The sequence below is a fragment of the Bufo bufo genome, chromosome 9, assembly GCF_905171765.1.
Source record: "Bufo bufo chromosome 9, aBufBuf1.1, whole genome shotgun sequence".
Lineage (NCBI taxonomy): Eukaryota > Metazoa > Chordata > Amphibia > Anura > Bufonidae > Bufo > Bufo bufo.
In genome coordinates this window covers 16081801-16108385 of record NC_053397.1, presented here as the reverse complement: position 1 = coordinate 16108385, position 26585 = coordinate 16081801, and the positions used below count along the sequence as shown (strand labels likewise).

The window sequence follows — 26585 nt, the reverse complement described above, 5'->3', positions numbered from 1 at the left end:
ATAAAAAAAATAATAAACAATAAAAAAAATAAACATCACTGCATCCCAAAATAAAATAAATGTGAGCATATTTATCCCGTATGGTTAAGGCCTCTTGCACACAAACGTATTTTATTTCCGTTCCGTTTTTGCGGTTTCCGTTGCAGTCTGTACGCGGAACCATTAATTTCAATGGTTCCGCAAAAAAACTGGAATGTTCTCTGTGTGCATTCCGTTTCCATATTTCCGTTACACTAACAGAACATGTCCTATTATTGTCCGCATAACTGACCAGGATAGGACGGTTCTGTTAGGGGCCAGCTGTTCCGTTCCGCAAAATACGGAATGCACGCGGATGTCATCTGTATTTTTTGCGGATCTGTTTTTTTGCAGACTACACAACACATACGGTCGTGTGCAAAAGGCCTAACGCTGTAATGGGAGAAAATAAAAATCTAAATTGCCGTTTCACCATTTTCTTGTCCCATTAACTCCAACTATAAAACTGAATAAAAGGAAATCAAAAAGTCACTCGCGCTCCAAAACAGTATCAATAAAAACTACAAAATATTAGGTGAAAAAAAAAATAAATAAAAAAAAAAAAAATATATATATATATAAACAAACAAACATGGTATCGCTGTAATCGGACTGATCTTGAGAATGAAGGTAACAGGCCAGTTTTAGCGCACAGGGACCGATGTAAAAACAAAACCCATAACTGTGGCAGAATTGCGTGTTATTTCCCAATTCTTCCCCATAAGAATTTTTTTTTCCAGCTTTCCAGTACATCGTATAAAATATTAAATGGAGCCATTAGAAAGTGCAAAGCATACTAGGAAAATAAAAATAAAAAAGCCCTATATGAATGGAAAAATAAAAAAAGTTATGGCTCCGGGAAGGCTGGGAGCAAAAAAACGGAAACTCAAAAACTGAAAATCCTCCAGGCTGAAAGGGTTACAGAGACTGTCCCAGGATTCCGTCTTTAGGCTAGGTCTACACGATGACATTTGTCGCGCGACAGATAGGGCACAACTACACTGCAACATTTGTAGCGCGACATTTTGTTGCACCAATGTCTCGCAACAATTTTTATAATGGCAGTCTATGGTGTCGCACTGCAACATACTGCGACGCAGCAGTCGCAGAAAAATCCATCTCGAATGGATTTTCTGCGACTGTTGTGTCGCAGTCGCTGCATGTTGCAGTGCGACACCATAGACTGCCATTATAAAAATTGTTGCGAGACATTGGTGCAACAAAATGTCGCGCGACAAATGTCGTCGTCTAGACCTAGCCTTATGGTACATCTAAGCTGGACAGAACTCTAAGATGTGGGTGAATCACATTGCTGCCGCCATCTTGCCCCAATGTGCGGTTTAAATTGGGGGGGGAGGGGGGGGGGGCGTCTGCTGCACAGCGGGGTCAAGGGATGTTCTGACACATCAAAAGGAAATAGTTGTAGAAGTCGGCCGGTCCTTTCAATGAGCCCAGTAGTAATCGGCTCTTCTTGCTGGGCTTGTGGTGGTCTCCTTTGTCTTAAGTGCTGCCAGTCTGAGCTGCAGTGTAAAGCATGAGGGAGGAGCAGCCATTGGTCCACGTTTATTAAGCAAGATTACACCAGTTTTTGACGTGAACTGGGTGCCAAAAAGTTGCAAATTGCACAGAAAATATAACTTTTTTTACGTCATGCCGTGTGGTTTGCTAGAAGGGGGCGTGACTTAAAGGTTTTAGGCAAATTTATAATTATAGTTGGATAACGTCTCGCAATTTGTCGTAAATCTGCTCGCGGCAGACCAACAGGATTTTTTTTTAAATTAAATTCATTTATTTCTGGGACAAATCCATTGAAATGCAGGGAGCTGCCTTGGGGGTCAAGCGCAGGGATTTTTTTTGCAAGCCCCTATGAGACCAATCTGCTGCATGTGAACGTGCCCTACCAATAGACAGGAGTATAACATCATCGTAACTTCCCAATCTCTGTGGTTGATAAAGCTACAGCTCCCAACAACACGCCCTTACAGCCATGCTGAGAGTTGTAGTCCCGCAACAGGACTGTAACCTCTAGCAGCACTGCCATAGAGGTGACAGAACTACAGGTCCCAGCAATCCATCACGCTGCAATCACAACTGCTGGGAGCCAGGCTCCTACCGGTCCTGCTACCTGTCAATCAGTTCTTAGCCCCGCCCCTTAGCTGTGAGGGGGGAAAAACCTCTCCCGGTCACGTGATTGGTGACTGCCTGTCACGTGACCAGTTAGGTAAGCGGCTGCGTTTTTTTTCACCTCAGGATTTCCCGCCTGCAGTTAGATGACGGTCGTGTGATCGGTCCCGGGTGTGAATACAGGCTTAGTACAGGACAGGTCGGTGCACTTACCTCAGAATGTAATCTGGTGGAAGGAATTAGGGATTTTACGCTTTCCTTCAGTGGTTGTTGGGAAAACTACAACTCCCAGCCTTGGGTAGGCTGGGAGTTGGAGTTTTCCAAACAGCTAGGGAACCAAAGATTGCAGACCACTGCATTACTATCTTCTATAGCTGTCTCCCCCCCCCCCCCAACTGCTGTCGAACTGCAACTCCCAGTAACCCCATAGAAACCATGCTGGGAGTTGTAGTTCCACTTGATAGAATTGCAGGATTTTTTTTGCAGCTGTTTCCTGAATATGTCCAGAGCAAAGTTCAGAATTAAAAAACTAAAAACCTGCGGTTTTGGCGCACGTCAGACTTTTGGTGTTGGAATCTTTAATGTCATCGTCGTTCTTATTTTTGGGGCTGTTTTTAAACTTGCTTGGAAAAAACAAATGCCACGCACTTTTAAGCGTTTTTCTGCTGCTTCTCTCCTTCTCTCCGAATGCGCGGCGGATACGCTGTGGACTCTCTATTGCAGAATTACGGACGGTAAACCCCCTGTATATTGTAGCAGCCGCAAATTGGAGGAGATTTTATCAAACCTTATTCACACACCGCATCAAGTCCGTGCAGAAATTGCTCTGCGGTGCAAATTGTAAATCCGCGTCTTGTCAATTTACGCTGCAGGTTCTCCCCCATAGGGTGAAATCCGCAGCGACAAATCCACACTTAAATGTTCCACTTCGGAAAATCTGCCTGCGTAATGACATCCGTGACAAGATGGTCAGTGGTTCGTCCGTGTGTCCGTATTTTGACGTCTGTATTCCACGGACACCGCCAGGATGGGAGTTAGCGCATCTACTACCGACTGAACCCAGATGCCATCCGTGTTGTGTCAGTGGTTTTTTTTCACTGACCCTTAGACTTCAACAGGCGTGTTTGGTCCGCATCGCGGACGGTAGTGGTGCACGACTCCGTGTTTTTTACGTGGAAAAATCAATGATGCGTAAATAAGGCTTCTGTGATAAGATCGTTAGAGATTCATCCATAAAGATTTCCGAAAATAATTTGTGTGTCCGTTTTTTTGATCTCCGGGTGTCATCCGTATTGCACGTACACTGCCAGGCAGAAAATTAATTTTCAGAGCATCTCCTATAAATAGCCCGTAAAACACGGACGAAATACGGATAGTGTCCGTGTTGGGGCTGCGTTTTTCATGGACCCATAGACTATAATGGGGGGGCGTGATGGACAACGACAAAATAGAGCCACGGACCGGGCTAAAACGCAGATGTGTGAATACACACATTAAGGGCTCATGCACACAAACGTATTTTTCGTCCCGTATGCGGAACCATTCATTTCAATAGGGCCGGCAAAAAAAATAAAAAAATTACTCTGTGCATTCTGTGTCCACAAGGCTGTTCCGCAAAAAAGATAGAATGTGTCCTATACAAGGATAGGCATTGTTACAATGGATCCGCCAAAAAAAGTCACACGAATGTAATTTTTATTTTTTTTGCAGATCCATGATTTCTTTTGTGGACTGCAAAGTACATACGGTCGTGTGCATGAGCCCTAAAAGGAATGGCCATGTGTGCTGTCCGTTAATTACTGATGTGTGAATAAGGACTTGGGCCTAGGTCACGCGTCCGTGTTTGATCAGTGATTTTTTTTATTTTTTTGTCCACACAGATTCTTGTGTGGAAAAAACAATGCATCGGGCCTCTTGCCCACGAAGGTAAGGGCTCCCTGCCCGGGCTGTGGACTGCAAATTGCGGTCCGAAATGCATGGGCACCGACCGTGGGACAGTCGCATGCGGATCACTTGAATGGATTCCGCGATCCATCCATTTCGCAAAAAGATAAAACAAGTTCTATTTTTTTGCGCAACGGAACTCCGTAGTGCTTCCATGGCGTTCCATTCCATGCTTCCGTTCCGCACCTCTGGATTTGCGGACCCTTTCCAAGTGAATGGGTCCGCATCCGTGATGCAGAATGCACACGGCCGGTGCCTCGTGTATTGCGGAACCGCCGTATACGGCCACATGAGCACTGCGGCCGTGTGCAAGAGGCCTAACACAGTTCCAGAAAAGTGTACCAGATTTCACAAATCTCATGTACGCTTTGCTTTTTCGTTCCGTGTGGAAATTTACCTGCCGTGAGGATTTTTAAATCTGCAGCGTGTAAATTGTGTGAATTTCCCCCTTTTCGGTGCGAGGGTGAGATCTGCAGCAAAACCGCATCAAATCCAGAACAAAAAAAAAAAACTACAGATGTGATTTTTGGGTGTGGAAACGCAGGAATTTGTGCAGAATTTCTGCAAGACAGCCCGCACCCCAGCCCGCATATTCAACATTTCTTTCTGACATTTTTCAAGTTGGAAAAAGGCTAAAAAAAATAATCCATACTGTATGAGCATGCTTTACAAAAAACTGTAGTAATAGCCCCATGCTAATAAGAACCGCTCCTAAAAAATTACAAAAATAGTTTTATGTGTAGACAATACCCTATAGATTGAAACAGCCACATTGGAAGAAAAAAGGCCTATGGTGACCCTCCCTTCATCTGGTGAGATTTCACTTGCTTTGCCCGGGGCCCCGGAGTCCGTGTGGCTCTTGTGGTGTCTCACATCGTTCCCAGGAGGGTTTCTCTATTAGTTTTGTGTAATGAAAGCACTGGCTTCCTGTGCGAGGTTCGTCAGTATCGTATATAGTGGTTTCAAAATCATTTTCTTATGAGTCGGCTGCAGACGCCGTAGTGACGGGGTACGACCGTGTGATTTCACGCTATTTTGATTTGATGTGGGTGATTTGCAGTCACTTTCAGTGTATGTTTATGGTGCTAGATTTAAAGGGATTGTTCACCCTGGGGACCTTTTCTGCAGACTAACTTCCCCCAGTGTGGCCGGACCCGTGGTGGGAATCATACTTACCCGATCCCCCCCCACACTGGGTTCCGGCTCTATCACTCCCCCTCGGGCGCCGCAGGTTTCTCCACGTCTATGTCCAGTTAGACGCAGGTCACGTGGCCGCTGCAGTGATGACACGTCGCCCGTGCATCATGTGACCCAGTGGCACGCCACTGCTGCGACCAGTCCACCTGACCTGCATCAAACCGGTTGTTGACGCGAGGGGAGACCTGAGGGATCTGCAGAAAAGGCCCCGGGGTGAACAAGCCCTTTTGGATGACACTCAGATGCTACAATGAAATTTTGTAATAAACATTGTGCTTCCGCGTGTTAGCATTTTCAAGATTTCTGCTTGCTGTGAACAGCTGCAGAGGCTGCAAACTTTTACATACCCAATATGTCTGACAGCTGGGAGTTTGCTACAGTTGTATCCAGTCTAGACAGTCTTCTGTAGGCTAAGGTTATACAGGTTATAGGGAGTCCAACCAAACCAGTGGATGTCAGGGTTTGCTGGGAGTAGTAGTTTCGCCACAGCCGGAGAGTCACTGGTTATAGGGAGTCCAACCAAACCTGCGGCTGTAAGGGTTTCCTGGGAGTAGTAGTATTGTCACAGCTGGAGAGTCACCAGTTATAGGGAGTCCAACCAAACCTGCGGCTGTAAGGGTTTGCTGGGAGTAGTAGTATTGTCACAGCTGGAGAGTCACTGGTTATAGGGAGTCCAACCAAACCTGCGGCTGTAAGGGTTTCCTGGGAGTAGTAGTATTGTCACAGCTGGAGAGTCACCAGTTATAGGGAGTCCAACCAAACCAGTGGATGTCAGGGTTTGCTGGGAGTAGTAGTTTCGCCACAGCCGGAGAGTCACCGGTTATAGGGAGTCCAACCAAACCTGCAGCTGTGAGGGTTTCCTGGGAGTAGTAGTATTGTCACAGCTGGAGAGTCACCAGTTATAGGGAGTCCAACCAAACCAGTGGATGTCAGGGTTTGCTGGGAGTAGTAGTTTCGCCACAGCCGGAGAGTCACCGGTTATAGGGAGTCCAACCAAACCTGCGGCTGTAAGGGTTTCCTGAGGGGTCTGCAGAAAAGGCCCCGGGGTGAACAAGCCCTTTTGGATGACACTCAGATGCTACAATGAAATTTTGTAATAAACATTGTGCTTCCGCGTGTTAGCATTTTCAAGATTTCTGCTTGCTGTCAGTGAACAGCTGCAGAGGCTGCAAACTTTTACATACCCAATATGTCTGACAGCTGGGAGTTTGCTACAGTTGTATCCAGTCTAGACAGTCTTCTGTAGGCTAAGGTTATACAGGTTATAGGGAGTCCAACCAAACCAGTGGATGTCAGGGTTTGCTGGGAGTAGTAGTTTCGCCACAGCCGGAGAGTCACCGGTTATAGGGAGTCCAACCAAACCTGCGGCTGTAAGGGTTTGCTGGGAGTAGTAGTTTCGCCACAGCCGGAGAGTCACCGGTTATAGGGAGTCCAACCAAACCAGTGGATGTCAGGGTTTGCTGGGAGTAGTAGTTTCGCCACAGCCGGAGAGTCACCGGTTATAGGGAGTCCAACCAAACCTGCGGCTGTAAGGGTTTCCTGGGAGTAGTAGTATTGTCACAGCTGGAGAGTCACCAGTTATAGGGAGTCCAACCAAACCAGTGGATGTCAGGGTTTGCTGGGAGTAGTAGTTTCGCCACAGCCGGAGAGTCACCGGTTATAGGGAGTCCAACCAAACCTGCAGCTGGGAGTAGTAGTATTGTCACAGCTGGAGAGTCACTGGTTATAGGGAGTCCAACCAAACCTGCGGCTCTAAGGGTTTGCTGGGAGTAGTAGTATTGTCACAGCTGGAGAGTCACCGGTTATAGGGAGTCCAACCAAACCTGCGGCTGTAAGGGTTTGCTGGGAGTAGTAGTATTGTCACAGCTGGAGAGTCACCGGTTATAGGGAGTCCAACCAAACCTGCAGCTGTGAGGGTTTGCTGGAAGTAGTAGTTTCGCCACAGGTTGGAGGCCACTATAGAGGACCAACCCTCCATAGATCTCGCAAGGCCTGTCTTTGTGTTTCAGAACCGAATACGAGATGTGTGGACGCACGGCTTGCACTCTGGCTCCAGACGACGTCAGTAAATCTTGTGAATATAAAGACAAACAAGGACAAAGAAAGCGTCCTCCGTGGAGAGACGGCGACTCCGATAAATACCATCCATCGTACAATAAAAGCCCCCAGTCCAACAGCCCCGTCCTGCTGTCTGTGAAGCATTTTCAGAAGGTAACATAAGTGTACGGGTGTGGGACTGATGGAATAGAAACGAGTGGGGGTCACTAGGACAGTCCTTCAGTGCCTGACTGTTAGGACCCGCATAGGACTGAGGACTACAGGCCCTATGGCTTCTCTTGCCACTTGCTGCCCTGTGCCGTGCATAGTGACTCTTCCAATGCCTCTCAATTTAAAAACATTTAATTATTCATAATGAATTAACAATCTCCTCCCGTTTTGTGCCTCCAGCTCCACTGCAGTCCTAATGTGTCTCAGGGGTTGCATGTTACAAGATGCAGATATACGGAGACCAATAGAGAATTTGTCTATTAGTTTCTGTATGATGCCCCTAGGCACAACATGACTGTACCCACCCTCAGGGTACCCCTATTGGGTGACTAGTCGTATCACTCTTAGGGCCCTTGCACAGGACCGTATGCCCTCCGAGACATACGATCCGTGAGCCGGCCATATGTCCCAGTGCACGGGAGCGCACAGCATCATAAATTACAATGATGCTGTGCACGTCGGGCCGCCCGCGGGACTGTTGTGCTGCACTCATAAGATCATATAGTCCCGCGGGCGGCCCGACGTGCACAGCATCATTGTAATCTATAATGCTGTGCGCTCCCATGTGCACAATCAATGCCGCTCTCGGACATATGGCCGGCTCACGGACCGTATGTCTTGGAGGGCATACGGTCCTGTGCAAGGGCCCTTAAAGGAATTTTCCAGCTTCATCAAACAAGGCTTATTTATTGTGTAATGAAAAGCTCTGCAAAGGTATGATATGTGTATCCTCCGTTTTCAAGCTCTCTGCTTGTGGCCAGTGAATGGAAGCCTTCATTGTTCACATTCATATGATGAAAATTAGGGGTGGGCGGCGATATGCGATATAAATTTGTGCCACGATATGGATTTTGAGCATATCGCCTATATCGCCGGACCGCGATATGATCGCGCTCTCTGCGCGCACCATCTTCTCCTGAGTCGGCACAGTGGAGAAGGAGAGAGTCCCTCCCTCCCCCCCCACTGTGCGCGGCTGCCGCTGACCACCAATGACAAGAGGAGGAGGGGAGGGACTGACAGTAAATCATTGAGTTTTCACTATCTCAGTGAGCGCGTGAAAACTCAAATCCGATGGTATATTCTAACCCCCAGGCGTTCCCATGGTGACAGGGACGCTTGCCTGGGGGTTAGAATATACAGGGCCACGCCGCTGACAGTAGAACATTTAAAAACTAATCAGTAACTTAAACTTTATTAATTGGTGATCTCTTTACTGTATACCTTACTAGGGTCTTAGCACCGATAACAGCAGGCAGTGCGGGCGGGCGGCGCTCACTCACTGACGTCACGCGCCTGCTCCTCCCACTGCCTGCTGTTATCGGAGCTAAGACCCTAGTAAGGTATACAGTAAAGAGATCACCAATTAATAAAGTTAAAGTTATTGATTAGTTTTTAAATGTATTCCTGTGAGCGTCGGGGGGGGGAGATCTGTGGATGGCATCGTTTAGGGGAGGGGGGGTGTCTGTGGATGGCATCGTTTAGGGGAGGGGGGGTGTCTGTGGATGGCACCGTTTAGGGGAGGGGGGGTGTCTGTGGATGGCATCGTTTAGGGGAGGGGGGGTGTCTGTGGATGGCATCGTTTAGGGGAGGGGGGGTGTCTGTGGATGGCACCGTTTAGGGAGGGGGGGGTGTCTGTTGATGGCACCGTTTAGGGGGGGGGTGTCTGTTGATGGCACCGTTTAGGGGGGGGGGGGTGTCTGTTGATGGCACCGTTTAGGGGGGGGGGGGGTGTCTGTTGATGGCACCGTTTAGGGGGGGGGGGGTGTCTGTTGATGGCACCGTTTAGGGGAGGGGGGGGGTCTGGGGATGGCACCGTTTAGGGGAGGGGGGGGATCTGGGGATGGCACCGTTTAGGGGGGGGGGGGGATCTGGGGATGGCACCGTTTAGGGGAGGGGGGGGATCTGGGGATGGCACCGTTTAGGGGAGGGGGGGGATCTGGGGATGGCACCGTTTAGGGGAGGGGGGGGAGCTGGGGGTGGCACCGGTTAGGGGAGGGGGGGGATCTGGGGATGGCACCGTTTAGGGGAGGGGGGGATCTGGGGATGGCACCGTTTAGGGGAGGGGGGGATCTGGGGATGGCACCGTTTAGGGGAGGGGGGGATCTGGGGATGGCACCGTTTAGGGGAGGGGGGGGATCTGGGGATGGCACCGTTTAGGGGACGGGGGGATCTGGGGATGGCATCGTTTAGGGGAGGGGGATCAGCTCCCTGCTGCTGTGTGCACAAAGCACAGGGCAGCAGGGAGAGTGTAAAGTCCTATTCACCCTAATAGAGCTCTATTAGGGTGAATATGACAAGGGTTCTACGTTCTAGCCCTTAAGGAGACTAATAGTTATTAAATAAAAAGTAAAAAAAAGTTTAAACACACCCCCCCAAATATAGAAAACAATATATCGCAATATATATCGCATATCGCACATGCTTAAAATTATATCGCAATATAGATTTTAGGCCATATCGCCCACCCCTAATGAAAATCTTTCCCGGTCATGTGATGATAGCACAGGTACGCGGCTCTGTCTGAGCTGTGCTGTGATGGGCTATGAAGAGGGTGAAGAGTAATCATCCTTTGGGTGTATGCAGTAATGGTCCTCTTTCAATGAAAGCAAGCAGTCATCTGGAAAATAGTAAATACTTTGTTGCAGCCAATAAATTCCCCTTTAAAGTGGTATTCCCCCTGCTTATATATGCCATCACTTTATGGTTGGCGGAGGTCCCTGAGAATGAAGGGACTGCATTGTTGGTTCAGTGCTGTGGCCCCTTTAATGTTTCACCTGCTGAAGTTTCCTTGCCCAGTGGGTGACCGTGGGACTGTAAAGGGGCCACAGCGCTGAATTATCGCTGTGGCCCCTTCATTATCACTGGGGGGGGGAGGTTGGAGCATATCCTAGCGATATACCATCACTCTATAAGATGGGAATACCCTTTAAGTGATATTTCTCATCTTACAGGATGCTGACTCTTCGGAGAGAGTCCTGGCCGCCATGCGCTGGGGTCTTATCCCCTCCTGGTTTACCGAAACAAACCCATCAAAAATGCAATACAACACCAGCAACTGCCGTAGCGACACCATGAGCGAGAAGCCGCTGTACAAGGCAAGTATACAAACCCCACTCATGTGCTGCTGCTGCGTCTCTGGTTTGCTTTGATTTGGAGGGTGAGCAGTTCCTCATGGAGATGACATCTCCTCTTTCTCCCCTTCAGGGGCCATTGTTTAAGGGCCAGAGATGCGTGGTGCTCGCAGATGGATTCTATGAGTGGAGGCGACAGGATGGAGAGAAGCAGCCGTACTTCATTTACTTCCCGCGGCTCAAGTCAGAAGAGGTAGATCGATGAGTAAGAAAGGAAGCGTTACTCGGTGTCTAATTGAAAGGTTATGTTTCAGTAGTGCAGCCTCAGACTTTAGGCCTGTAACATCAAGCAATTATATCTCATCTTGGGCCTTATATATTAAATGTATTTTACATTTTTTTCATCTACACTCCTTTTATAAATATTTTTCTCGAAAACAGAATAATATAGCAAATGAAAATCGAAGTCCGTGTTGGATTTTTATTTATTTATTTTTAACTCTCTCCAGTCTGAAGATACCAAGGACGGTTCTGATGGAGGGAGTCGGAGGCTGCTCACCGTGGCCGGGCTATTTGACTGTTGGGAACCTCCAGGAGGAGGAGACCCTCTTTATTCCTACACTGTCATCACAGTGGACGCCTCCAAGAGTATGAACTGGATCCATGACCGGTAAGTAAAAGCCGGTAAGATACAGTGGTATCTTCTGTCACATATCTCCCAAATCCCATTATTGTAACACTATTTTGGCTGTCCAGCCTTTAACCCCTTAAGGACTCAGCGCTATTTCACCTTAAAGGGGTTCTGAACTTTCATTTAACTGATGATCTATCCTCTGGATAGATCATCATCTTCTGATCGGCGGGGGTCCGACACCCGGGACCCCCGCCTATCAGCTGTTTGAGAAGGCAGCGGTGCTCCAGCAGCGCCGCGGCCTTCTCACTGTTTACCGCCGGCCCAGTGACGTCACGACAAGTATCAACTAGCGTGGGCGCGGCTAAGCTCTGTTCACTTGAATGGAGCTTAGCCCCACCCACGCTAGTTGATACTAGTCGTGACGTCAGTGGGCCGGCGGTAAACAGTGAGAAGGCCGCGGCGCTGCTGGAGCACCGCTGCCTTCTGAAACAGCTGGTCGGCGGGGGTCCCGGGTGTCGGACCCCTGCGGATCAGAAGCTGATGATCTATCCAGAGGATAGATCATCAGTTAAATGAAAGTGCAGAACCCCTTTAAGGACTTGGCCATTTTTTGCAAATCTGACCAGTGTCACTTTAAGTGCTGATAACTTTAAAACGCTTTGACTTATCCAGGCTATTCTGAGATTGTTTTTTCGTCACATATTGTACTTCATGACACTGGTAAAATAAAGTTAAAAAAAATTCATTTTTATTTATAAAAAAATACCAAATTTACCAAAAATTTGTAAAAAAAAAAATTGCAAGTTTCAATTTCTCTATTTTTAGAATACATAGTAATACCTCCAAAAATAGTTATTACTTTACATTCCCCATATGTCTACTTCATGTTTGGATCATTTTGGGAATGATATTTTATTTTTTGGGGATGTTACAAGGCTTAGAAGTTTAGAAGCAAATCTTGACATTTTTCTGAAATTTTCAAAAACCCAGTTTTAGGGACCAGTTCAGGTCTGAAGTCACTTTGCGAGGCTTACATAATAGAAACCACCCAAAAATGACCCCATTCTAGAAACTACACCCCTCAAGGTATTCAAAACTGATTTTACAAACGTTGTTAACCCTTTAGGTGTTCCACAAGAATTAATGGAAAATAGAGATACAATTTCAAAATTTCACTTTTTTGGCAGATTTTCCATTTTAATAATTTTTTTCCAGTTACAAAGCAAGGGTTAACAGCCAAACCAAACTCAATATTTATGGCCCTGATTCTGTAGTTTACAGAAACACCCCATATGTGGTCGTAAACCGCTGTACGGGCACACGGCAGGGCGCAGAAGGAAAGGAATGCCATACGGTTTTTGGAAGGCAGATTTTGCTGGACTGGTTTTGTTGACACCATGTCCCATTTGAAGCCCCCCTGATGCACCCCTAGAGTAGAAACTCCAAAAAAGTGACTCCATTTTAGAAACTACGGGATAGGGTGGCAGTTTTGTTGGTACTAGTTTAGGGTACATATGATTTTTGGTTGCTCTATATTACACTTTTTGTGAGGCAAGGTAACAAGAAATAGCTGTTTTGGCACCATTTTATTTTTTGTTATTTACAACATTCATCTGACAGGTTAGATCATGTGATATTTTCATAGACCAGGTTGTCACGGACGCGGCGATACCTAATATGTATACTTTTTTTAAAATTTATGTAAGTTTTACACAATGATTTCTTTTTTGAAACAAAAAAAAATCATGTTTTAGTGTTTCCATAGTCTGAGAGCCATAATTTTTTCAGTTTTTGGGTGATTACTTTGGGTAGGGTATGATTTTTGCGGGATGAGATGACTGTTTTATTGGCACTATTTTGGGGTGCATATGACTTTTTGATCGCTTGCTATTACACTTTTTGTGATGTAAGGTGACAAAAAATGGTTTATTTAGCACATTTTTTATTTTTTACGGTGTTCATCTGAGGGGTTAGGTCATGTGATATGTTTATAGAGCCGGTCGATACGGACGTGGCGATACCTAATATGCATACTTTTTTTTTTCCTCTAATTTTTTTTACTTTATTTGGGGAAAATGGCATTTTTGTTTATTTTTACTTGAAACGTTAAATTTCTTGGGGGGGAAACTATTTTTTCAACTTTTTTTTTTTTACTTTATTTTTTGTTCCACTTTGGGACTTCAACTTTTGGGGGTCTAATCCCTTTTACAATGCATTCCAATACTTCTGTATTGGAATGCATTGGCTGTATGAGTAATACTGTGTGTATTACTCATACAGCTTCCGGCCTGTGAGATCCAGGGGGCTGGATCTCACAGGCTCGTCACCGGAAGGCAGCGCAATGCCTTACTTAGACATCGCGCTGCCTCCCATGCCATAGGGTCCCCCCTACAGCCGCATGGGGACCCGATGGCACCGCAGGATAAGGTAAAAGCCGCAAACCGCAGGTCTGAATTGACCTGCGGTTTGCGGCGATCGCCGACACGGGGGGTCACGGGACCCCCCCTCCTCTCCCGGCGTTGTGACAGGATGCCCGCTGAATGATTTGGACATCCTGTTGCGATTAACCCCCACCGCGCCACAATCTCAATTTAAAGTTAGGACGTACCGGTACGCCCTGAGTCCTTAAGGACTCGGGAAGCAGGGTGTACCGGTACGCCCTAAGTCCTTAAGGGGTTAAGTGATGGAGTAAAAAAAACCTAGCCAAGCTCCCTTGAAGCTTGTACACTTCAAAAATTAAGATATAAATATAAGTAAATGTGAAATTAAAATAGTTTCAGTATAGAAAAAATAAAATGAAAGCGGCCGCACAGATGGGCAACCCAATGTCTGCAGGAAGAGGCGCTTTCCACTTCACTGGCTCTGAATCAAAGAGAAACGGATATAGAAGATTGAGAGTTAATTTCTTTTCACTAGCACCAGGTCACAATGACCTAAAGAAGAACTGATTGGGTATGGTTCAGGGGAATCAGAATGAGCTCAGGACCATGCATGTATGTTGGGCGCTGTGCCTGGGTATACAGTTAAAGGGGTTGTCCAGCCTTTTTTTTAAGTGATGGCCTAGCCTCAGGATATTATAATTTTTATTATTATTATTTTTATTATTATTTATTTTAAAGCACCATTCATTTCATGGCGCTGTACATCCAGACGGGTAGAGGATAGGATAGGTATTCCTTAGCTCCCACACCCCAATCAGCAGCTTGGTGTAGCTCCGGCACCTTCTTCCTACAGAGCAGTGTCAACATTGTCGTGGAGGAAGCTTGCTACTACAGTGCTGCTCCCATTAAAATCAATGGGAGCCGCTTTGTGGTGATGAGCACCGTCCACTACAATCTTGATGGTGCTTTGTAGCTCTGGCACCGACTTCTGGTGATGGAGCTACACTAAACAGCTGATCGGTGGAGTGTCAGGCCGATCAGCTGATGAATGACCATCCTGAGGCTAAGCCAACACTTAAAAAAGGCTGGATGACCCCTTTAAAGGGGCCGGACATACCCTTATTTTCACCCAGGCAGCCCCCCTGACAAGAGCATCGGAGCATTTCATGCTCCGATGCGCTCACTTGCCCTGTGCTAGATCGTGCTCTTTTTTTTTTTAAATCATAACACACTGCCGGGCGGAAACTTCAGTGACGTCACCGGCTCTGATGGGCGGGCTTTAGCACTGCCCCAGCCGTTTTACTGGCTAGGGCAGCACTAAATCCCGCCCATCAGTGCTGGTGACTTCACTGGGCTTCCTGGCAGCCCCATGGAGAGCCCCGGTACGTCACTGGATCTCCTGAAAATGCCTTTGCCCTGCTCGATTTAGCGCAGGGCAAAGGAGAGCATCAGAGCATAAACTGCTCCGATGCTCTTGTCAGGGGGGCTGCCGGGGTGAAAATAGAGGTATGTACGGGTTCAGCTCTGAACCCGGACAACCCCTTTAACTGTACACCCAGGCACAGTGCCCAACATATAATTGTGGCCGTGCATGGTACTGCAGCTCATTCTTTTTCCCCTGAACCATACCCAATCAGTTCTTTTTTAGGTCAAGACGTGTAATAGTGTAACCTGGTGCTAGTGAAAGTAATGAACTCTCAATCTTCTATATCCGTTACTCTGCTGGTAGAGCGGTTTTTATTTGACTTCGAGTCAGTGAAGCGGAAAGCGTCTCTTCCTGCACACATTGGGCCGTCCAGCTGCACAGCCGCTGGCATATTTTTTTTCTCTATACTGAAACCATTTTAATTTCACATTTACTTACATTTATATCTTGATTTTTGTAGTGTTCAAAGTAGGGATCGACCGATATTGATTTTTTAGGGCCGATACCGATACCGATAATTTGTGAACTTTCAGGCCGATAGCCGATAATTTATACCGATATTCTGGGAATTTTCATTTTTGAGAAAAAAAAAAATTCCTACACAAATCTGCTGAAAATTAATATGTTTATTGTTAATGTGTATTTTTTTTTGTTTATTGTTAATGTGTATTTTTTTTTTATAAATCTTTTTCATTTATACTTAATATTTTTGTGGTTTTTTTTTACTAACTTTTAACCCCCTTAGGGACTAGAACCCTTGTCCTATTCCCCCTGATAGATCTCTATCAGGGTGAATAGGAGCTCACACTGTCCCTGCTGCTCTGTGCTCTGTGCACACAGCAGCATGGAGCTGAACATGGCAGCCAGGGCTTCAATAGCGTCCTGGCTGCCATGGCAACCGATCGGAGCCCTAGGCTTACACAGCTGGGGCTCCGATCGGAGGAGCAGGGGAGAGGGGATCCTGTGGCCACTGCCACCAATGATTAATACTGGGGGGGGGGGGGGGCGCACTGCGCCACCAATGTTTTTACTATTGGCCGGGATGGGGGTGGGGGGCGCACTGCGCCACCAATGATTAATACTGGGGGGCTTGGGGGGGCGCACTGCGCCACCAATGAAGATAAGTCTATCGATCATTCATATACAGGAGGCGGGAGCTGGCTGCAGAATCACATAGCCGGCTCCCGACCTCTATCAGCGGTAGCTGCGATCCGCGGCACCTGAGGAGTTAACTACCGCGGACCGCAGCTATTGCTCATAGAGGTCGGGAGCCGGCTATGTGATTCTGCAGCCAGCTCCCGCCTCCTGTATATATGAATGAATGAAAGGCTTATCTTCATTGGTGGCGCAGCGGCCACAGCCCCGCCCCTCCTCTTATGTTCTATCCCCTCATTGGCGGCAGCGGCAGCAGCAGCACAGGGGGAGGAGACACGGCTTCCTTCTCCCCTGTGCTGTGGAGGGAACACAGAGAGCGCTGTCAGCAGCGCGTTCTGTGTTCCCCATACGTTATCGGTATATCGGCAAAATAGATGCCGATACCGATAACGTTCAAAATCCTCAATATCGGCCGATAATATCGGCCAAACCGATAATCGGTCGATCCCTAGTTCAAAGGGGCAGGATTAGGGTGCCTTCACATGCCACAAATTTTGTTGCAGAAATATGTGAGACTGAAAAACGCTTCAATTCATTTGAATGGGGCGGCAAGCACATGGCATTCTGCAAGCCCCATTCAGGTGAATGGAACTATTTTTCAGCAGCAGAAATTTCTGCAACAAAATCTGCAGTGTGTGAAGGCACCCTTTAGGATTTTTCTAACTGGCGGAAGCAAATGAGCCCCTTGAAGTGCCACACACCCTTAGGCCTCTTGCACACGACCGTATGGCTTTTTCAGTATTTTGCAGTCCGCAAAAAAACAGATCCGCAAGAAATATGGATGACATCCGTGTGCATTCCGTTTTTTGCGGAACGGAACAGCTGGCCCCTAATAGAACAGTCATATCCTTGTCCGTTATGCGGACAATAATAGGACATGTTCTATCTTTGAATGGAAATACAGAAACGGAAGGCATGCAGAGTACCTTCGGTTTTTTTTTGGAGGATTCATTGAAATGAATGGTTCCTTATACGGAACCCAAAAATATTTGTGTGCAAGAGGCCTTAGAGGGCCCCTCAGTGGAACCAGAAGGATATCTGCTTTTCAGACCTGACTCCTTTGCAGCAGGAATTTTCGTCTCTAGGCACCTAAAGGAAGAGGAAGCCTAATAGTTGGTGTTTTCCAACCACCCTTTTTCCATATTTGTCTTCTCTCTGTTGACAGGATGCCGGCGATATTGGATGGTGATGAGGAGATCCAAAAATGGCTGGACTTTGGAGAGGTCCCTGCAAAAGAAGCTGTAAAGCTTATTCACCCCATTGAAAACATCACTTGCCACCCTGTGTCCACTATAGTGAACAACTCCCGAAACAACACCCCAGAATGCATCGCTCCCATCATTCTGCACAAGAAGAAGGCATGTCTGCAAAATACATTTTAAAATTGTGTGTTAGCTTAGAAAGGCTTCCCCAAAACGGGCAACTCTTGTTCATTGTCTGTGTATAGGAATTTGCCAGAGCTGCAATACCAGCCACAGCCATTAGAAAGAATAGCGCTGTTTCCAGAAGAAGACAGCCATGTTGGTCTAATCTCATACAGCTGCTTCAATCCCTTCCCGACCAGCGCCGTACTAGTACGGCGTCGGCCGGGTCCTTAAAGATGGCGCCCGCTCCTGAGCGCTGCGGGCGCCATAGCCGCAGGTGGCCGTCTGGTTTTTATAGCAAACACCCGCTGCTCATGTCCGTAGCCGGCAGTAATGCCGATCGTGGACATTTTACCCCTCAGATGCCATGGTCAATCCTGGCCACGGCATCTGAGCGTGCTGAAAACCGAAAGCGTGTGCTTCCAGTCGTGCTACGGCTCCCCCGTGCGGCGATCGGAGGAGCCGGAGCTTGTGTGCAGAAGCCCCTGTCTTTATGAATGACAGGAGGCTGCTGCATAGTATTTCCTATGGAGCTGTTGCTTGTAATAGGGCTCCATAGGAAACAAGCAATTTTCCCCAGTCGTCTCCATGACACCAAGTCCTGAGATTGACTTCCTTCTGATTGGACAGGAAAAACACAGAGAGGTTAAAACCCCCACCCCCTCCTCACATCACCAGTGTTTTTCCTGTCCCATCAGGATAGGAAGCAGGAGAGGTGCACGGAGCTCGTTTGGGCTCACCTGGAGTTTTTTTTTTTTTTTTTTCATCTGGGCCGAGGTCGGATCTGCAGTGCAGCTCTCCCTCCTCCGTTTGGTTAGGCCTGGGCTCGGGCACATAGGTAGTGCCCCTGCGAAGATTCCCTCTGCGGCGGTCCCGGAGGGCTTGATGCAGAGGGAAGGAGGAACACGGCGGATCGGCACTGTGATGTGTCCCTTCCGGCCGGCAGGCGGATGACGTCAGACGCCGGGGGCGGAGCTAAGCGCGCTGACGTCATCAACATGCGCCACAGGTCCTGCAGCATGAGAAGCACATGGAGACACTATAAAAACGCTCAGGACCTGTGTAACGGCGCCCTGCATAGCGCGGCTCACATATTTTGGTGAAGCATCTCTGAAGCGGTCGGGAGTCAAGATGAGCACCCCCCTCACGCCGGGCTCTGGAACCGAGCCTGCATCAAACCCTGGGACAGTGAGTAACCTGTTCTCAGGTACATGCCTTGTATGGTGGGTTCAGTCTGCTCATCCTTTCCTCCCTTACCATTTCAGGGAGAAAAGGATTCGGCTTCTGCAGCCAAAAAAACTAGAAAATGTGGTATTTGCTGCAAAAGATTGTCTAACACTGGATCCAAGCCCCTGTGTAAAGAATGTACTGCCAGTGTCATCAAGTCTGAGTCTTCTAGTCTAATTGAAGACATTAGAAAAGTGGTAAAAGAAGAGGTTCAGCTAGCCTTAACTACCAGAGAACCTACTCCTCCCAAAGTTCCCCCCACTCAGGACGCCCGTAGTGTTAAATCACTTATCCTGGATTCCGACTCTGAGGGGCTGGCGGTCTCAGACTCCGAATCTGTCCAAAAACACCCGGCATCTTCAGATGAAGAGGGCGAATATAAGCGCTTCCTGTTCAATCCTGAAGATATTGATGAACTTATCAGGGCCATCAGGGCCACCATTCAGATGGAGATGCCTAAAACCCCTAGGTCTACCCAGCAAGAAATTTTTGGGGGTCTAGGTGAAAGGAAGAAGGCCGTTTTTCCAGTCCCTGATAGTGTCCAAAAATTAATTAGGTCTGAATGGGAAAAACCGGATAAAGGATCCTTTATCCCAAGAGGAATTAAGAGGCGCTACCCCTTTAGCCAAGAGGACTGTACGGATTGGGAGACCATTCCCAAAGTAGACGCGCCAGTGGCCAAGGTAGCAAAACATACGGCCCTACCGTTTGAAGACTCAGCACAATTGAAAGATCCTCTAGACAGGAAAGCGGAAAGTCTCTTGCGAAAGACCTGGGAGACTACGGCGGCCCTTCTCAAACCGGGCGTTGCCTCCACATGTGTGGCCAGAACACTGAACCTTTGGCTAGACCAGCTAGAGATACATCTGGTCAATAAGACACCACGGGATCAAATTCTAGAGAGCTTGCCTCTATTAAAGATGGCAACCTCCTTTCTAGCAGACGCAGCTGCTGAATCAGTTAAACTGTCCGCCCGTACAGCTGTTCTCTCAAATACAGCGAGAAGGGCACTATGGCTTAAAGCGTGGTCAGGAGATATCACATCTAAAAATAAATTAATCGCACTCCCCTTCCACGGTCAGTACGTTTTCGGAGAAGATCTAGATAAAATCCTAGACAACGCGACAAATAAAAAAAGAGGGTTTCCAGAGGAAAGATATAAACAAAAAAGGCAGCCCTTTCGTGACCGATTTTTTCAACCCGAAAATAAAAAAGATAAAGGGAAGACTGGGAGGTGGAGCTATGCGAAGGGAGGCAGGGGGAGAAGCTTCCTCTTCAACCCAAATCGGGCCGAAGCCTCCTCATCCAACAACAAACAATGACGCCATACCAGTGGGGGGAAGACTCGGCTCCTTTCTAAGATCTTGGGAGCATGTAACAAACAGCCGGTGGATCTTAAGTATTATACAAGAGGGTTATCTGATAGATCTTCTCTCTTCCCCTCCACAGAAATATGTGATCACTACCCTTCCCCCATCTCAAACTGCGACCTTAAAAAACGACATAAAAAACCTATTAACCTTGGACGCCATAGAGCCCGTCCCGAAAAATCAGACAGGACTGGGATTCTATTCCCGCCTCTTCATTATAAAGAAACCAAACGGGAAATCCAGGGTAATTATAAATCTGAAACATCTAAACAAATACGTAAGATATCAAAAATTCAAAATGGAGACCCTGAAGTCAGCAGTGAAACTCTTAAAAAAGGATGCAGTGATGGCCACAATAGATTTAAGCGACGCCTATTATCACGTCCCAATTCACAGGTCATCAAGGGAATTCCTAAGGTTCGCAATAGAATTGGAGGGAAACATTCAGCATTTCCAGTTCAGGTGTCTCCCCTTCGGGATCTCTTCTGCCCCAAGGGTTTTTACCAAAATAATGGCGGAAGCCTTGACAACCTTGAGAGAAAAGGCAATTTGTGTGATCCCCTATCTGGACGACCTACTGGTAGTGGCGGACAACATAGAGACCATGGGAATCCATCTCGGGTTAGTCCTGGATCATCTACAGAGCCTAGGTTGGCTCATCAATTGGAAAAAATCGGATTTAATCCCATCCAAACGGAAAGTTTTTCTGGGCATTACTCTAGACACAGTCTCCCAAAGATCCTTTCTACCACCTCAAAAGATAGTAAAACTTCAGACAGCTTTGAGGAAGTTCAAGAAGGAGAAATTCTGTTCAATAAGACAGGCCATGAAGGTACTAGGGAGTCTGTCCGCTTGCATTCCAGCAGTTGCCTGGGCACAGTTCCATCTAAGACCACTCCAGAAATTCATCTTAGACAAATGGAACAGATCGCAATTAACCCTAGAGAGGAAAATATTCTTAGATGCAGAGACCAAAAAATCACTAACTTGGTGGCTCAGCAATTCGAACCTAGAAAACGGGATTTTCTGGGCACAAGATCTCCCTCTAGTCATCACAACAGATGCCAGCCTCCACGGGTGGGGAGCGGTCGTCCAGGGGAACTCCTACCAGGGAACATGGGGGAATTACGTGAGCCAGCAATCCTCAAATTTCAAGGAGCTGAGGGCAGTGTGGGAAGCACTGAAACACACAAGTCAGCTGGCAAAGGGTCGTCACGTCCTAGTCTACTCGGACAACGCTACAGCCGTGGCCTTTATCCAACACCAGGGAGGCACAAGGCATCGCCCGCTACAGAACCTGGCAAACAAAATCTTTTCCTGGGCAGAAGGCAACATTCAATCTCTTTCAGCGGTTCATTTGAAGGGAGTTTTAAACATTCAGGCCGATTACCTAAGCCGGCACAGACTAGACCCAGGGGAATGGATGTTAGCCCCAGAAGCCTTCCATTTAATCACGAAGAAATGGGGCAGGCCGACGATAGACCTGTTTGCATCCAGGAGAAATCATCAGCTAAACCAGTTCTTCTCCCTCAACCCCAGGGATCATCCTCGGGCAGTAGACGCCCTCAACCAGAGTTGGACAACAAACTTAGTCTACGCCTTCCCCCCATTTCCGCTTATCCCCAGAGTGTTACAGAAGTTCCTAAAAGAAAAGTGTACACTAATCCTGATAACCCCCTTCTGGCCCAAGAGAAGTTGGTTCTCCCTCTTGAAAGCCCTCAGCGTGGAAGCTCCTCTCCTTCTACCTCAAAGGCCGGACCTTCTAAGTCAGGGACCTATTTCTCACCCAGACCTGAAAATACTAAAGTTAACAGCCTGGATTCTGAAGAATCCAACTTATTAAACTTTGGTCTATCAAAAAAAGTAGTGAACACCTTACTCCTTAGCAGGAAACAGAGTACCAACGACAAGTACCAAAAAATATGGAAGAAATTTGCTGATTGGTCTGGGACCTCCTTCAACCAGTTTAGAGCCAACATCTCACTAATCCTGGATTTTCTTCAAGAAGGGCTAGATTTAGGTCTATCCCCCAATACCCTTAGGGTCCAGGTATCGGCTTTAGGAGCACTATATAATACCAAGCTAACGGAACATCCCTGGATATCCAGATTCCTTAAGGCGGCAGATAGGATCAGACCTACAATTAGAAACATGGTGCCACCATGGAACCTTAATACAGTACTAGGGGGTCTAACCTCCGATCCATTCGAACCTCTGGACTCTATCCACATCAGATGGCTTACCATTAAAACGATTTTTCTGGTGGCAATAACCTCAGCCAGAAGGGTCTGTGAGCTGCAGGCCTTGTCCATCCAAGAACCATTCCTTGCAATATTTGAGGACAAATTAATTTTCAAATTAGATCCGACTTTCCTCCCCAAGGTAGTCTCGACCTTCCATAGGTCTCAGGACATTGTTCTCCCCTCGTTCTGTGACGATCCGAAAAACGATCAAGAAATCACTTACCACACATTAGATGTCCGGAGAGCGGTCTTAAAGTACCTGGAAGCTACCAGCCTTTGGAGAAAAGACAAAAATCTGTTTGTCCAATTTTCAGGTCCTAACAAAGGGAAGAAAGCGGCAAAAAGTTCCATCTCCAGATGGATTAAGATGGCAATCTCCGAAGCATATAAAGCTCAGGGAAAAGACGTCCCTGCTTCCCTAAAAGCACATTCTACGAGAGGCATGGCTGCCTCCTGGGCGGAAAAAGCCTCAGCCTCCTTACAACAGATTTGCAGGGCAGCAACATGGAAAAGAGTTCATACTTTCACTAAGCACTACAGACTAGATGTAGCTGCTAATGACGACCTAAGATTTGGACGTAAGGTCCTGTCGGCAGTTGTCCCCCCCTAATTGTATCTTTGATATTGTCTCAGGACTTGGTGTCATGGAGACGACTGGGGAAAAGAGTATTACACTCACCGGTAATCCGGTTTCCTGGAAGTCTCCATGACACCACATATATCCCACCCTTTTTTTCTGCTATTAGCTATTATCCTTTCATCCTGGGGTTCTTCGTTAAAATACACTGGTGATGTGAGGAGGGGGTGGGGGTTTTAACCTCTCTGTGTTTTTCCTGTCCAATCAGAAGGAAGTCAATCTCAGGACTTGGTGTCATGGAGACTTCCAGGAAACCGGATTACCGGTGAGTGTAATACTCTTTTCTCATAAACTCCAATGCTAGTGCATTGGAGTCTATGAGAACAGCAATCTAATGATTGCATGTTATAGTTTAAAAAACATAAAAATTCTAATCGCCCCCCCTTTTCCCAAAATAAAAATAAAAGAATTAAACAATTTAAAAAAATACACATGGGTGTCACGATATGCGAAAAAGCCCATAGTATAAAAATATATTCCCCATACGGAAAACAGCAAAACGGAAAAAAGCGTCCAAATGGCCGATTCGCCGTTTTTTGTCGCTTCATTTTCTACAATAAATGTAATAAAAAGTGATCAAAAAGTCATAAACACCCCAGAATGGTATCAATGAAAAGTTGAGATCGCCCTGCAAATAAATGAGCTCCCATACAGCTCCGTATACATAATTACAGAAAAGTTATAGGGGTCAAAATATGGCGGCAACAAAATAAAACTTTTTATCACTATCAAAACGCAAGACAAACTATACATATAAGGTATCGCCCGATTCGTACTGACCTGTGGAATAAAAGTAACTGGTCAGTTTTATCATACATCGTCAATAAAAAAAAAACTGTAGTGGAATTTTTTTTTATTTTTTTTTGCAATTTCACCCCATTTGGAATTTTTTTTCCCCACTTCCCACTACATCATATGCAATATTAAATTGTGGCGTTGGAAAGTACAACTTATTCCGCAGAAATCAAGCCCTCATATGGCTATGTGAACAGACAAATAAAAAAGTTATGGCTCTGGGAAGGCAGGGAGCGCGAAATGAAAACGCCAAAAAAAAAAGGGGTGAAAGGGTTAATGAAAAGATCTCATGTCTTATCACTTTAGCGGATGTTCAGATATGAATCTTGCACTGATATATTGATTATTGGTTCTACTGTTAAGTTATGATGATGTAGCTATAATCTCCTTAGGTCAGGGCTCCGTGGTGACTTTGTATGTTATCCCTGCTAAGCTTGTAGGAGACACAGAATCGCAGATGTAGATACACCGTTACAGACCTGTGCTTTCACAATTACCCAAAATCCAGGATTGATGTTAAAAGGGTTTACCAGGCTTTTAATATTGATGACCTATCCTCAGGATAGATCGTCAATATCAGATCGGCGGGGGTCCGACACCCGGCACACTCGCCGATCAGCTGTATGAGGAGACTGCATGCGCGCGGCGGTGCTTTCTCTTCATACAGCTGATCGGCGGGGGTGCCGGGTGTCAGACCCCCGCCGATCTGATATTGATGACCTCTCCTTAGGATGGGCCATCAATATTAAAAGCCCGGAGAACCCCTTTAACCCACGACCTGCCTTATGTGTAATAACACAAGTATAATGTATATTATTACAGGAGCCCGCCCTGAGCGCCAGCAGTAAGAAGATGTTGTCATGGCTGCAAAACAAGTCTCCAAAGAAAGAAGAACCAGAAGAGGTTAAACAGGCGAAACTTTCTCAGTTCGCTTTGTCACCCAAGAAGACAAGCGCAGGGTTAATGCACCAGTGGCTGAAGAAAGAAGGGGAACCGTCACCTAAGAGGCCGAGGAGATGATAGTCTGGGCACTACAAAAACCAGCACTAATAGGCTTTACCTTCTCACCATTTAATTGTATATTCGTTGTTTTATACACTTCGTTACTACGGTTCGGTTCGTATGATTCATGTGGACTTTCTGTCTGCTCATTGGGCCTATGGGTTCACTTTCCTGTTTAACCATTTGTTCCAGTATTCTTCCACCAAGTGATTTGAGGAGATTTTCCCTCATCTGTATGATAAAAAAAAAAAAGAGTTTGAGACTGCACCTGCATCCAACTGAAAAGGACATAACGGAGGAGCATTGTGAGTAGACACCAGTTAACTGCCTTCAGCCAATCAGCATCACTTGGATTGCTCTCAGTCACGCTGATTGGTGAAGAGGAGGCTCCACAACGCTCCTCCCTCATGTCCGTTTCAGTTGGATGCACACACAGTATACAGCCTCTCCTGATACTGGCTCAAAGGCCTTAATATCTCCATTTCTTTGATTGGAATTGTGGCAGGTAGTTTCCTGCTTTGCTGATTGATGCTTATTATCCATCAGTCACGTCTGCTTGTATTCTCCAGCAGTGATGGCCAGTTCGCAGTGTTCGCCAACGAATACATGCGGGCTGCCATCTTAACTCACAAGTCCGGCGATGCACAGGTAAGCCCTTACCTGTGCCGTGAGCCGGTCTGAAATCAAATGCGGTCAGCGGGAGAAGGCAGTTCCGAGAACAGCCGCCGGGGGCCTTCATCAGGCTGTTCTCTGAACTGCCTGCTCCCGCTGACCACATTTGTTTCAGAACGGCTCGCGGCACAGGTAAGGTGAGTTAAGATGGCAGCCCGCATGTGTTCGTTGGCGAACACTGTGAACTGGCCATCACTGTTCTCCAGCTGTACGTTATGGAGACGTCATCTTGAAACATGGCGCCTGACCTTTCATTGATAAGCAAATTATTTTTGATCCTGGTTTATGTAAAATTTAAATAAAATAAATGTATATTATTATTTTCTGTAAGGTTATATCTGTTTATAAAAAAAGGTTTTATAAAAATGTCATGGACTTGTGGGATTGATGGTTTACTGGGTAAGTGGGAGACCGAGGAATTGGGGTTGGCAGAAAATGGACTCCATCCTATCCTATCCCTGTGCCATGAATTTCTTATAGCAAGCGGAGGGCTTCTGTTGCTCTGTGAAGCTGGGGCAGCCAACTGGTCTGCGTGGAGTGTTCAGTGGGGTCTCAACGCTCCTGAGCCTTATAAAAGAACTGCTTCTGCACAGCTTTTGAAGATTATAGGAACCTCCTGCCTTTCTGTAAGTGTAATGTCCCCTTCCTTATTTGTTCTGTGAGCTCCAGAGCTGAAAACAAACACAGTGGGAAGGGAAAGGATGTCACTGCTCTAACTACTGGCAGAGGTGACCCTGCTTGTGAGAGAAATGCATCTAGCTGTGCAATAGAAACAGGGAATAATATGGCTGAAAGAAACATTAGGGAAGCCCAAAAAAGACCTGTTCTTTCACAATCATGATTGTACAAAGAAGCACAGCCATTATGCAAACTTTTTTTGAATACTCTGGTATGCTTTAAACTGCACCTGGAATTTTTTTTTTTTTTTTAAGTGGCCCCATGTTTTAGGCGGGTCCTGTGGTGGAAATAACCTCGCCACTGGGTTTTGGAGGGGCCTGTTTGCCTCAGGATTATGGCCCATATACTAAAACTTTGAAGGAGAAGGTAGACCGGCCGC

General features: G+C 46.7%; 1 protein-coding gene across 1 annotated transcript; it reads left to right on the top strand.

The window, feature by feature from the left end:
- Positions 1-2224: 2224 nt before the first annotated feature.
- Positions 2225-25405, top strand: HMCES (5-hydroxymethylcytosine binding, ES cell specific). The gene is made up of 7 exons (XM_040407487.1): positions 2225-2341; positions 7293-7494; positions 10503-10646; positions 10756-10875; positions 11132-11292; positions 17384-17576; positions 24677-25405. Exons 2-7 carry the CDS (start codon positions 7306-7308, stop codon positions 24872-24874), a joined length of 1005 nt encoding a protein of 334 aa, XP_040263421.1. The 5' UTR covers positions 2225-2341; positions 7293-7305; the 3' UTR covers positions 24875-25405.
- Positions 25406-26585: the final 1180 nt, after the last annotated feature.